This window comes from Oculina patagonica, chromosome 13, assembly GCF_052425735.1.
Source record: "Oculina patagonica isolate OP01 chromosome 13, crgOcupat, whole genome shotgun sequence".
Classification (NCBI taxonomy): domain Eukaryota; kingdom Metazoa; phylum Cnidaria; class Anthozoa; order Scleractinia; family Oculinidae; genus Oculina; species Oculina patagonica.
This window is the reverse complement of record NC_135770.1, coordinates 31,886,506-31,899,501: the sequence shown is the minus strand read 5'-3', so window position 1 is coordinate 31,899,501 and position 12,996 is coordinate 31,886,506. Positions and strand designations below refer to the sequence as shown.

At 37.0% G+C, this 12,996-nt stretch overlaps 1 protein-coding gene across 1 annotated transcript; it reads right to left on the bottom strand.

Annotated features, from left to right (window-relative positions):
* Positions 1–2,849: 2,849 nt before the first annotated feature.
* On the bottom strand, positions 2,850–9,055 carry LOC144635584 (uncharacterized). Its single transcript, XM_078494676.1, has 7 exons — positions 8,983–9,055; positions 7,642–7,880; positions 6,622–6,736; positions 5,965–6,001; positions 4,011–4,137; positions 3,445–3,504; positions 2,850–3,077 (listed from the first exon to the last, which is right to left on the bottom strand). The coding sequence occupies exons 1-7, from the start codon at positions 9,053–9,055 to the stop codon at positions 2,850–2,852; spliced, it is 879 nt and encodes a 292-aa protein (XP_078350802.1).
* Between the last annotated feature and the right edge of the window lie 3,941 nt (positions 9,056–12,996).

Sequence of the window (12,996 nt, the reverse complement as noted above, 5' to 3'; positions counted from 1 at the left end):
GAGAGAAAATATCTTGATTATAAATAAATTAATAAATAAATAAATATATCACTAAGATAAACCAATGCTGTCTACCCAGAATCCTGTTCGTCTTATCTTTCATGGTTTGTGCTTGGTCATTATTGATCGGGTTCCGTAACATAACTATTCGCAACAGATATATTAATGATTACATTTCTTGGACATAAATACTTTTAAGGGCCTGTTAATATGAAGAAAAATTGTCGCTTAATTGAAGGAAGGATTCCCTCTTCTACGAGCCATATTTTAACGAGCGTTTATCAGAAAGCTTGTCTCTGCCAAACAAGCCAAAATATTGACCTTCCCGATTTCACTAGTCAGAATAGGCAGTGTCTGCATGGGGAACTGCTGGCGCGTCGCCAGAGTGAGTGAGGGAGTATCTCCCACTCACTCTCTTCCACTCCGGTTAGTAGGAAGAGAAGGGCGGGTGGAAGAATCTCCCACTCATTCCGAGCCAAATTTGCGATTACTCCTATAAACGGCTTGAAACTATTTATAAAAATAATGTAATAAAACTTATGACTTAGGGTTAGGGGTTAAGCTTGGATCTGCATGTTTCAAAAGCTAAATTTATTTTTTTATTCATATTCATGCTAATGCGGAGAGAAAGCATCATTTCAAACAGCACGTCGAAAGACGATGTCGAAAGATGATGTCGAAAGATGGATGTGAAAAGATAGCTATGCACGTAACACTGAAAGCGGGTGTAATTAGGCAAGAAAACGTGTGTGTTCGAGTTGTAAGCAACATGCACTTTTACAAACGAATTTTCTTTTCGGTGGCATCATTAGGTAGAAAGTCTAGGTTCGTGGGGGTGACCATGCAGAGCCAAGTTTAGCCCTCGCCAAACCATATAAATGAACACTTTGTTAGGCACAATCGTGAGCAAATTTGACGCTGTGGTTCTAAAGATGACATTCTCTTGAAAATAAATATTATTTTTTATTAAAAGAAACGATGTCATTTGGCGGTGAGGCCACATGTATTATTGATTATAGCTTTGTATCAGGCACCGCTTTCTACAGCAATTAATTTTCTTGAGTTTTATTGACGGTAAAAAAAATTCCCGTGTAATTAAAATTGCTTCTGTACAATGTTCAAGTATCTTGCAATATTTAACAGGACTATCTCAACTAATGTTTAATATTCGTTTGAGTCATATTGACAGACGAAAAGCTACTCAGGCAATGAAATTACCTCTAAGTCTTACATAGCTTCTGAAGTTTTATTTCAATACGACGTAATATTCTGATCCCCCCAAAAAACCAACAACAATGGAAAATGATGAAAAGCAAGACAAGTTTCTGATGAAGAACGATCCTGTCTTTGTAAAAAAAAAAGATAAAAATAAACAAACTCTTGCCGGACGGCGACTTAAATATGTCCCGGCTGTCTTTAATTGAGAATTGCTTGCACCTTTTATTTCGCGAAAGACGTTTGACGTTAGCCAAACTACATTGATGCATACAGCAAGGACACACGCTTAAAACACTGCTATGAAAAATGTTATTATTTACAAGTCGTGCATTTAAGATATATTTTTGGTAAAATACGGTGAACGCATTTTTAATTAATTTGGTGACATTGATTATGTGAAATCTAGTGGTAATATTAGGATAAGGTAACGTATATTTTATCCATGTATATTTTGGATTAATGAAATAATTTTAACAAAATAATATTTCAAGAGGAGGCTCCCGTCAAATAACCTGCTTTTCAGAAAAAATCCTCAAATAATTAACAATTATTCACCGAAACTGAGGGAAATAATTGTTTTAGAATATATACCACGCACATAGTTTGAATAACTAGCGGACCAAACATCACTTTCGGTAAACAAAGCGACGCGCGAAAGCAGTTTGTTTCTCTTCAGCTGCTCGGTGGTGAATAGTATTTTGTTAATCACCTCTAAGTGAACCAATCAGCGTGCGTGAATATATACTCAAACTAATTACAAGGATAAAAGTCAATTTTTTTTAAAAAAAATAAAGAAAATTACAAGCAATATATATATGCTGAAACTGCTAGAAACAAAGTAAAACTACCTATGAAATCGCGTGTGAAATATCATGGCAACTTCTAAAAAGAAAGTACGTTTATCACAAGGAAATATCAGTTTGTGTGAAACAATTAACTCGAGCCATAAAAACTGATATATAATAAGGAAAATGAATCTTAACCTTAAAATTAAATACAATCATGCATTGAAGGTAGTGCGCCGCGTCATGGCCGGGGGCGTGGGTGGGTGGGTCGCTGTCTTTACTCTGAGATGTTGTTTGACAAATGTACACAATACAAAGAAAGGTGGTAATATATACAACGCTAAGGATTGTGGGATATCAATTGTTATGGAAATATTCTTGTTTTATATCCGGTACTGAGAATAGTAGTTATCTAGTAAAAGGAAAAAACCCTGATATTTCATTTACATATTTATCAGTAACCAAATGTTTTTTTTTTCCACGACAACGTTGGAGTAAAATCCTTTCAACAAGGCTAGGTGGTATAATAATATACAAAGAGCGGTTTTTACTTGAGTGTCGAAAGTAGTTCGCGTTGGCATTGGTTTTGCATTACGACGCTTGGTGATTGGTTTAAAGCTCTCGCGCCACTTTCTCAGCCAATCAGAAGTAAAGCCAAAACCAATTGGAACTCGCTCGCGCACGTTTTCCCGCCCTTCGTGCCAGCTACACGTATTTTCTTCGAGTGTTGATTGGTTTACTGGATTGTCTGTGTTCTTTGTGATTGGCAAGAGTGATTACTTTGGTTTTGGTTTTATGACACTCAATTGAAAACTGCTCTAAAATAATCTTAACGTTTACATTTTATCAATGCACCAAGATGTATCCCATGGCTTTGATTTGTGTATAAAACTCCACGTTTCCACACGTGTTGGAGTCAACATGTCGTCCTCCTGTGCCAAACCCGATTCTGGAATCACACTGAATGCAGTCATTCTCGTTGTTACCAAGGATACCGATCCGAGCTTTACCCAAAGTGACATCAGTGCTAGCTACGTTGAACCCTTCCTTGTTACAGTTCGGCAGCAAAGAGGCCTGTGAACCAATCAGCGCCTTCCACGTGTTACGACCCAGTGAGGTGGCGTGGTATTGCCCGTCAGCGATCAGTGAGTACAGAGAGTTGGCCTGCTTGTTGATGACAACGAAGTTGATCTGTTGGCCGATCTTTATACCAAGACAAATCTTGGAGAAGGATGTGTGCCAGTAGGTCGGTAACTTGGTCTCTTGTGTGTCAAACCCAGTCTTCCCTCCATCAAGATTGAAGCTTTCCTTGTTGCTCCAGAGGTTAGAATCATAGTGAAAGTTTTGCTGAAGGAGGAATATTTATCAGAAAACTGTATGTTAGTGATACAAATGCAAAAAAAGCTAGACAAATCGTGTTATATTGACAAGAGCTAGATACGAGTTTTAAGATAGAGGCAGATAACTCACTCCAGTAGCCACCGTTATAATGAAAGGTGTTCTTTAAAAGAATAATAAAAAAACATGGGTTGTTTTATTTAAAATATTGATCATATAAACAAACGTTATCAGTCCTATTAATGCTCGTTTCGTTTTTCTGCTTTCTATTTCCACTGTAAAGGGTCACTCAAGTCTCGGCGTTCAACAATGACGTAAAATCGACAACATATTTTGTTATGCCTGGAAATTAACTCTTACAAACAACAATCTAGCTCATAATAGCGCCACTAATCAAAAGTTTTTTAAGGCCTTCTGTCATTATTCCGTGGCTCAGTTGATATCAGTGAAAAAATAAAGGAAACCAAATGGCGGCTGTTCGAACATCATGACGTAGTCCACACGTTAAATGACGTCATAAGTTTGTTTTGCCGACGTCAAAAGAAACAGTTTTAGACTTACGTTACATCATCTGAGTTTCATAGTTGTAGCTTAATACTGATGAAGCAAGAGAAGGAAAAAACGACTGTCCTTCCGATGGTTAAATAAAAACCCAAAAGTCTTAATTACTTTGTTGCCGTCAATCTTCATGACCGGTGTCCATGCCCCATCTCCACATCCAAAGTCTCCCATGTGACAGAGAACGGAAGTTTGTTCGACACTAAAGTAGAGCTCAACTACCTGGCTTACATTAAACCTGTTGAAAAATTAAGAAAGCAACTTTGAATAACTATTTTAATACAAAGTTAAAAACAAGATTAATATTTAACGTAAACAAAACATCCATTACTGGCGACCCAGTGTTTTACATGGCGACGATAGCAAAGAAAGAGGAAAACATAGATTTCAAAATGGAAGAATGTCTAAAATCTAAAGTAAGAACTAGGAATTTCATTAAGAAAGTGAGTGCTGTCGAAGGTGAATGAAACAGGGTTAACTGAATTGAACAGTCAACAGGTCTGGATAGTTTTTGAACTTTGGAGGGTAGGGGTGTCCAGAGTAGGCCCTAGCTGATGATTTGTAATAATTAATACAGCAAGTGGTGTTATTGAAAAATGGCCCAATCGTAAGGCTAACGGAGTTAACGTTGTTTGACCCACACTGGGAAATTGCTGAAAAGGCTTTGTTGTTTGCTGGGTGGGGAAAGTGGTTAAATAGAGTCTTCCGCCACTTAAATTAACTTTTTGCATCGTGGACGCAGAGATATAATTTTTGTCGTGACGCTTTCGATACAACGAAATATGAAATCACGTTTTTCGGAGTGTGTTAATTATCAACAGACAATCACTTTCGCTCGCGTGATTATCTTTCGCTCAAGAATACTCGGCGTATTTGTTTCTTTGACTGGGGAGATTTTCACTGTTGTTAACACCTTCGAAACCCTCGTAGAAGCGGAGATTTATTTCTTGTCGCGACGCTTCTCAAACATCGAAGATAAAATCCGCAGTTGTCGGCGCGTGTTTCTATTCAATGATGAAACAAGAAAATTCGCTCGCAAAAATGTCGCAAGCATACTCGGTGCATCGTTTCTAGCTAAATCACATTATTTTTCTTTGAGTACAGAGTTTTTTTACTGCTAGAAACAATTTCGTAAACCTTGTAGAAGCGGAGATTTAATTGTTGTCGCGACGCTTCGAAAGATAAAATCACTCTTGTCGGCGCGTGTTTATTCACGAGATCAAACAAAAACTTTCGCATCGATTTAGTCTAAATCGTGAATTGTTTCATTGACTACAGAGGTTTTTGCTGTTATAAACACCTTCGTAAGCTTGTAGAAGCGGAGAATTATAATTATTTTTTTGTGAATGTCGGACGTTTCTAAACAGCGGAAGAAAAAAATCCGTTTCGAAGTTGACAGCCATGTGATGTGCGCGTGATTGTCGTTAATTTCAACTGTCCCGGATAATACTCTACTGCGCAGGCTTCGAGTCTTACATCCGAGAAAATTTTGGATTTTTCGCCCTACAGAAAAGAATAGTGTGCTGTCTCGCTAAGGCTCGACAGCAATAAAACAATTAAAAGTTTGCTCAATGCTTTCCGTTTAAAAAAGTTTTTAAAAAAGCTTAGACCGTTTCGATTTCATCAAGCCGTTTTCAGGTTTAACAACTCCAAAGCACATGCATTATCCCAATTGGAGCAGTCTTGGGCCACTGATAAGATTGGACTTGTTAATTCAAGCTTGGATTCCGTTACTGGATCATTAGAACCACACGATCATGCATGTGTTCAGGTCTGTTTCTGTTATCGCTTTTCTTAACGTCAAAATGAGTACATATATAGCTATTAAAAAACAAAACAGAACAAAAAATAATAAAAACAAAAAAGCAAAAACAAAAACGAACTGCATATCAGTCTATTTTTAAATTGCAGAATATTTTCTGGTCACGATCTTTTACATGTATATATGAAAAAACCTATCCGAGTATATTTTGGAAAATATCTCATGAAACATTGACCAAATTATTAACCGTATAATGTTCAGTAAAAGTGAAACATAATTGAAACGTTAATTGAAGTCACTTACTTGTAAGTATCATATACGACCTTGCATGACGTCACAGCTGCAATATACAGAATGATCAATATTAGCTTTATAAAGTTAAGTTCGCACAGTACCCTTGAAAATGTATGAAGTCAAACGCGTGCATCCTAGGGGATGTTGCACCTTTCGAGTTGAACTTGAACTTAAAAACGTTTTGATCAAACTGACATAATCCAGTCGAACACTAATAAAACTTAAAGGGACTTTGTCACGATTTTACAAGATTTTTGAACGGACAAAATTTATATTTTTGTCGCAGGAAACCTAAAAATAATAGTCCATTTTCATTAGAAATTGCTGTATTAGAACACTGAAACTGTTAACAAGCGTCTTTGGCTGCAGATGGCTGGGATGAAAAAGGGATTGCAACTTTTCAAGTTGTTTCCGAGCATCTTCCAAAAAATCGATATTTATAGCCCGAGCTTGATCCGCAAATTAAGGTTATATCTTTCTTTAGATGTTAAAGCATAATGTTTTTCATGGGTTAAATTCCCTGCAACTAATTACAAAACAGTCTAGACCAAAAATCTGCGAAATCTCCGTGACGTAGCTCATTTAGGCTAAAGCACTTAATTTTCACAACAACTGTTTTGGTTTAACAGCTAAAAACAGTTTAACGAACTAACTAATGGCGTCTACCTTTCTCGCAATATTCTCCTGTGAACCTATTTTCACAAAGGCATTTAAATGTGTCATCTTTGTAGTTCGCCACACAGGTACCTCCGTTTCGACATGGTGACGGTAAGCAAGGTGACTGAAATAAGAACATGTAGTTGATCAGTCAATGAAGCTTACTACTGCGACTCTTGGAATAAAAGTAAAATAAAAATGTTGAAATATTCTGGTTTGTTTCGAGAATATTTATTAAAAGCAGTTACGATAGGTCGCAGCTATTTAAACTTGAGCTTACTGTTTGATGGTTGAGACTTAGGGTGGGCAGTGTCATAAAAGTAGAAAAGCTACGGGGATGAGATCACTATAATATAATTTTATTATTATGTTATGTTAGCGTGATGTTAAGACTTATTTAATAATCCTAGAATTTATTTTTCGTTTATGTTTCTATTAGCTTTTATTTTGTGATGTAGTCTTCATGATTTATTTATTTACGTTAGTGTTTTATTGACATTTTAAAAAGTCAATTAAGGACCGTGTGCGCTATATTACGCTTATTTTATGTACTTTATTACAGTAAAAAAAAATGTAAAGTTTATCTAAATTTATTTGTACTCATTACTTTGTTTTGACGCCATATCGCAATTTAATGACGTCATGATTTTTAAACTTACACCATCTTCAATCCATCATCTTGGATAGGCAAGAATTTCAAGGCTTTGCTACCTCGTAAAGTGCTTGGCTGATTATTTACTTCTAAAGAAACAAATAGTGGCTTTCTGACGTCATGAAAACATTATGAACTCAGGGAGGGCAAATTCAAGTGACTGGCTATCGAAAACCATGATTAATTCCAACATCATATGACGTCACTTTCTCACGTTGTCGACCTTAAATAAATCGTTTTGTGCTATATGCCCTCTACCCTCTCCCAGACAGGAACAGTGGTCGAAACCACCCTTTGTTCCGGTCGTAAAAGATCAAAACACCCCGTCTGAATAGTGTTACTGTACATATCAGCGCATATTAGAAAACAAATCCCACCATCATGGCAAAGTGATGCGAACTCTTGTTTTCTCTGTATTCATCAGAATTGTTGTATTTATCAGAAGACAACAGCTCGCACCAAAGTTTTCCATCAGCTCCTTTGGAGGCGGCCAGATTCACCGAAAAGCACAAAGGATTGCGATGGCATTTGAAGGTGCAATCAAAGTCGTCGTACGCTTTAATCGATCCAATACCAGGAACATTCAGATAGTGGAACTCGTCTTTTAAATATAGACCTGTGGTGAAAACAGTGATGTACTTTAAAATAAGCAATGTATTTAAAGAAAATGTTCAAACAAAACTAATGATTGATGTCAAAAGTACATCAAGACAAATTTTGAAGTGCTTAGGGACTGGAAAAAAGTTTCCATTATAACAGGAGACCGTTATGCCGGGGTTCTGTTCGAATACATTTTACTGCAAATAATTTTGATCAGCGGGCTGAAGAATACTGTTTCGTTTAACCGGGGGATTTGCTTTTCTATTTCACACTCAGCGGTCTTCAATATGTGAATTTTGCCCTGAAAATGCGGGAAATTTCGCATGTTTTATATCTTCTTCAACCAATCAGGTCTACGTAATAGTAGTACTCAGTACGTAAGCGCCTTTTTGTCGACTTTAAAAATTATTTCGCCGAAAATTCATATGTTACCATTTTCCGTACAGAGTAAAATCCACGATTTTAAGAATCTCAAAAGAACGTTAACGTTAGAACAGCAACAACAACAAGCTGAAATGGTTACAGCGAAGTGTGTTTACTTCCATGCAAGGTGTCATGCTGTGAAGTTTAGGAAAACGGAGACTTGAAAGACAGTGTATCCTTGTGTTTATATTTTTTACTGCGTAAACTTTGACTTTGGCAACTGCAACAATTTCTTTCATACAAGAATCAGCGATAATGATGATCTTACCGATGTTATCTAGAGGACGGAAGCGGCAGTATAAATACTGTGTCATGTATTTAATATCACTTCATAATTTTACCTCTTAAGCCAATGCTCAATGTTCCTTGTTTATTATTTCAGACAGTATTCACTTTTCCTTTTTACACTTAAATCTGAAAAAACTAACAGGTTCAAATCACCACTCATCGAAAAGGGTCTCATTTATCGTTGTGAAATATATATATGAGTGTGAGATAATAACCGGGCTCTTCTCGAAAGATGGCGGCAGAAGGCGGATTTTTACAAAATTGCCTTCTGTCCTGGTATCAAAATACGACACTTCGATAAAGCACCTTATCCCAAAACAGCGAAGGACGTTGCTTTCTTGAATAAACGTTAACGTGTTAATTTGCGTGATATAAAGAGAAAACTGAAATTCTAAAGGGAATCTAACCTGAAGAGCAGCTGGCCTCGCTTATCAGAAAAGCTACCAAGATGAAAATGCAACTGATAGTAGTGGAAGCCATGATCAGATTAAAAACGGCCGAATTTCGGCGGTCGGAAAAGCCAACGACACTCTTGTAAACCAGTATCCAGCTCTAGCAGTTCTATTTGCTTTAAACTCTGTGCATATTGAAACGCTTTCTACGGTTAATAAGTAACAGCCAGTAAACTTTGAGATATCTCGCTACCGGCAGGTGGTTAGTTGAAAAACAAAGACCGGAAAATGATTATTTTGGGCAAATGAAATTGCTGATATCATGTTGTCAAGCACAGTTGATATTTTCATCTTGTTGTAGCAAATTAACACTGCATAAAGCGGTCCTTTTACAGGCTGTCTTCGTTCACGAGTGTCGTTTGCAACAAAGGCATAATGAGTAATAAAAGTTTACTAATATTGTTTCTTTTTTAAAGTAAAATGAGGGTTTGCGATTTAACAACTTTATCCCATTTTTATGGTACAATATCCCTTACTTTTCTTCTTTTTTTCAGTGATCGCAGAATCAATTCTAATTTTAAAATCAACCTATGGCTACGTTCTTAAAAAGCAGGAGCCTGAGGCTGTTTTTATTCCTTGCAACTCCCATTTTAACTCTTGACGCCTAACAGCATGCGTGGGACAAAAGTGAAGCTAATATATGTGCGCCCACGAGGCTGGACTTTATATATTGATATAACATTTTCGACTTGGATATAAATATTTGACCGTGCTTAAATTTCACAAAATAATATTTTACATCGGGAAAGGGGAATACAGAAACATTTCTACATTCAAACAACAACACTTTCTTATGCAAGGAGCGCGCTGTAGATTAAAGGTTTAAATTGCATTTTAATTATGCAGTGCCTTCAAGAAAGTTCAAAATTTATTTAAGTGTTTTCATTACAAAACCATCTTTTAAATTAAAACTAAATTTACATAAATACGCAAGACTGTGCGTCAAGAAGAGAAGATAAGGTTGCTACCATTATTGACAGATTTTTATGCGTTACGACTCTACAGCCGTAGTTTTTATTCATATTTCCTATGATTTAAGGCGTCAAATGTTTCGTGCAAATTGTTTTGCAATTTCAGTTGCGTCGCCGTGAGTCACGTCCCTAGATTGCTTGTAAACACCCCACTGGGCAAGGCATAAGAAGTAGATGTTACACAGGTTTGCTCCACCCATTGCCTTAGGTGAAATTGTCTCTTCTTCATATACACCGCTTGCTACAAAACCACGCCAGACGTTTTCATAAGTATGTGAATGATGTGGTTCAATTTTACCCTTGATGCAATTTGTTGTTTTCCATTGTTTTATGTTCTTTATGATTAATATTACAATTCATCAGAACAAAGAAAAATGCCAAATTGTACCAAGCGTAAATTTGAACCAGAAGACTTGACAATGTGACAATATTTCGTGCAAATTGTGTCGCGCCATCGGGGCAAGTTCGTCAAAACTTATGTATACAGTGTTTATATCGCCTTTAGGAAGCGGGGGGTTATAATCATTAGAATTACTGCTATGAATAGTTAATGTCGCCTTAAGGAAACCGAGAGTTATAATCATTAGGATAAACGCTATGAATAATTAACTACTAGTAATGAGTTGTGGAGCTTTGAATTCGTGACCTTGACGAAGTATTCAGCGGTACGAAAAGCTTGTTAAAAGTTGTGACTGTGAACTAATGGATTATTTCGTCGCTCTGTTATGTATTGCTCTTTAGTGCTGACATTAATCTTTGCGTTTGATCCTTGGGGAGTTTGCATTCGCTGCGTCGTGGCTGCAAACCAAGGTTAGTGTCTAAATTTGCTACTTATACAAAATATTCTGAACTCTATATTGGCTCACTTTGGTACACCTTATACAAGAATGCGTGAAAGGTTCAAAAGGAGTCGTACTAGCCCGCTGACGCTTCTTATACGGTTCCCCCTTTTGAAGGGGAGAAGGTGGAAATTGGCATTTTCTATAAAAACTGGCGGAAAATAAGATTCAACTCGTGGAAAAAGTTTCAGCAGCTCGCTTTGGCAACAGGAGGATAGAAGTACTTAAAAATGATTTTCGGCAGCTGGATTTCGGCTATGTTTACACAAGCATCAAAATGCGAAAGTCCTAGAATTTTCGATATTACAGAGTAATTTAAATTTAAATGTCGGTACACGCGAGGGTCATGTTGCTGAGTCATGTAGCAGCGACTTCATTCACTGTAACAATGCCAAGGGCTTTATTTGAAAAAAAGAGAGAGTCGTTTTCTCTAACGCTATAATCCTGAAACTCAATTTTGTTTACTAAAAAAAAGTTTTTAAGGGTTGGTTAAGCACGACTAAAATCTAAACTGAAGTAAACAAGGCGTTTTACCTGATTGGTTTGTTAAATCCCGCAACATTAATCACGTAACATGTTCCCGCTTAATTTTTTTTGTGTGTACATGTATACATGTTGTGATTTTGTCCCTGCCTTATGTTCCTTCGTGTGAAGACCTGTAAACAGTGCACAATTTTGTCGCTAATTCATGTCACTGCGACATGTCCCTCTAACATGACCCCTTGTTAGTACTGCCCTTACACATATATCTAGAAAGGCCGCCTCGGCGTCCGCAAGAAAAAAGAAATTACAAATATATTGGGCTAGAATCTGAATATATATGTTTGCCCTGTCCTGGCCTGTAAACGGTAGAATAACCTTTCTCGGGACAACTTGTTTACTTAACCGTTTTAAAATAAGGGTCAGCACGTTTACATATATCTCCAATACTTGAAACTATAGGGTTTGTAAAGCAGCCAGTAATATAATGTTTATTTTAATGGCAATCACCTGTCAATTATGACGTCCTCGTCCCCGCACGCCTAAAGCGTTGCCTTATATTTCAAAAGTCTACCATTTTGGATCCGCCATCTTGGATTTTTACCAAAAATTTAACTTAATCTCTTAATTTTTTTTTAGAAAAAGTCTAAAAAACTGAAACCCAAGCATGCAGAAATTAATTTAAAGCAAAAGTTTTACTAAAAAAATGTAAATGAAACCAACATTCAGTGGTTGTCACAGAAATATCAAAGCACGCGACGAAGCAATTGACACATAAAAATGTTCCCCGAAATTTGTTCTGTGGAAAGGTGACTAAATTCTGTCAGTATTGGGTAATTACCTAGATAGAACTTTCGATGGAAAATTTGGAGGGCTTTGAATAACGCCAAGGGCTTTATTTGAAAAAAAGAGAGTCCTTTTTACTTACGTTATAATCCTGAAACTCAATTTTATTACTAAAAAAAGTTTTTAAGGGTTGGTTAAGCACGACTTAAATCTGAACTGAAGTAAACAAGGCGTTTTACCTGATTGGTTTGTTAAAGTTTTTGGTGGTTTACTAGGGTATTTAAGCCCCCATGTTTAGTAACACTACTTACAAACTTTGCACTTCTTTTTCGAGTTCATTAATTAATATTTTTTTCAACACAGGAGGAGATCATTTTCAACAAGAGAGTTCTATATCCAGGCCCTTTGTTTTCTCTCAAAGTTTTCGGCAACGTGTTTTCCTAAAAGATGAGTTTAATTATTTGAATGTGCCTAGAGTTGGAGCAGTGGCAGTTTGCGACGTCGTTGATTGTACCTTTGAATGCCTCAGCAATCCTTTGTGCTTTTCGGTGAACCTGGCCGCCTCCAAAGGAGCCGATGGAAAACTTTGGTGCGAGTTCCTGTCTTCTGATAAGTACCGAAGCCCCACCGAGTACAAAGGAAACAAGAGCTCGCATCACTATTGGATCAAGGTGGGTCGATTTTCAGCAGTTTTCCTTTTATCTAATACTTAACACTATCCAGACCGGGGCGGGGTGGGGGGGGGGGGGGGGCTTTTGAGGCCCGCGCTGACTTTGAACTCTAATAACTTTTTTAAGATTCAACCAAACGCTGCCAAACTTTCTGAGTTTTCCTAACATTTACCTGGCAATAATTTGGTAGGGTTGGATGATGTGTCATAAACTTGACATCTC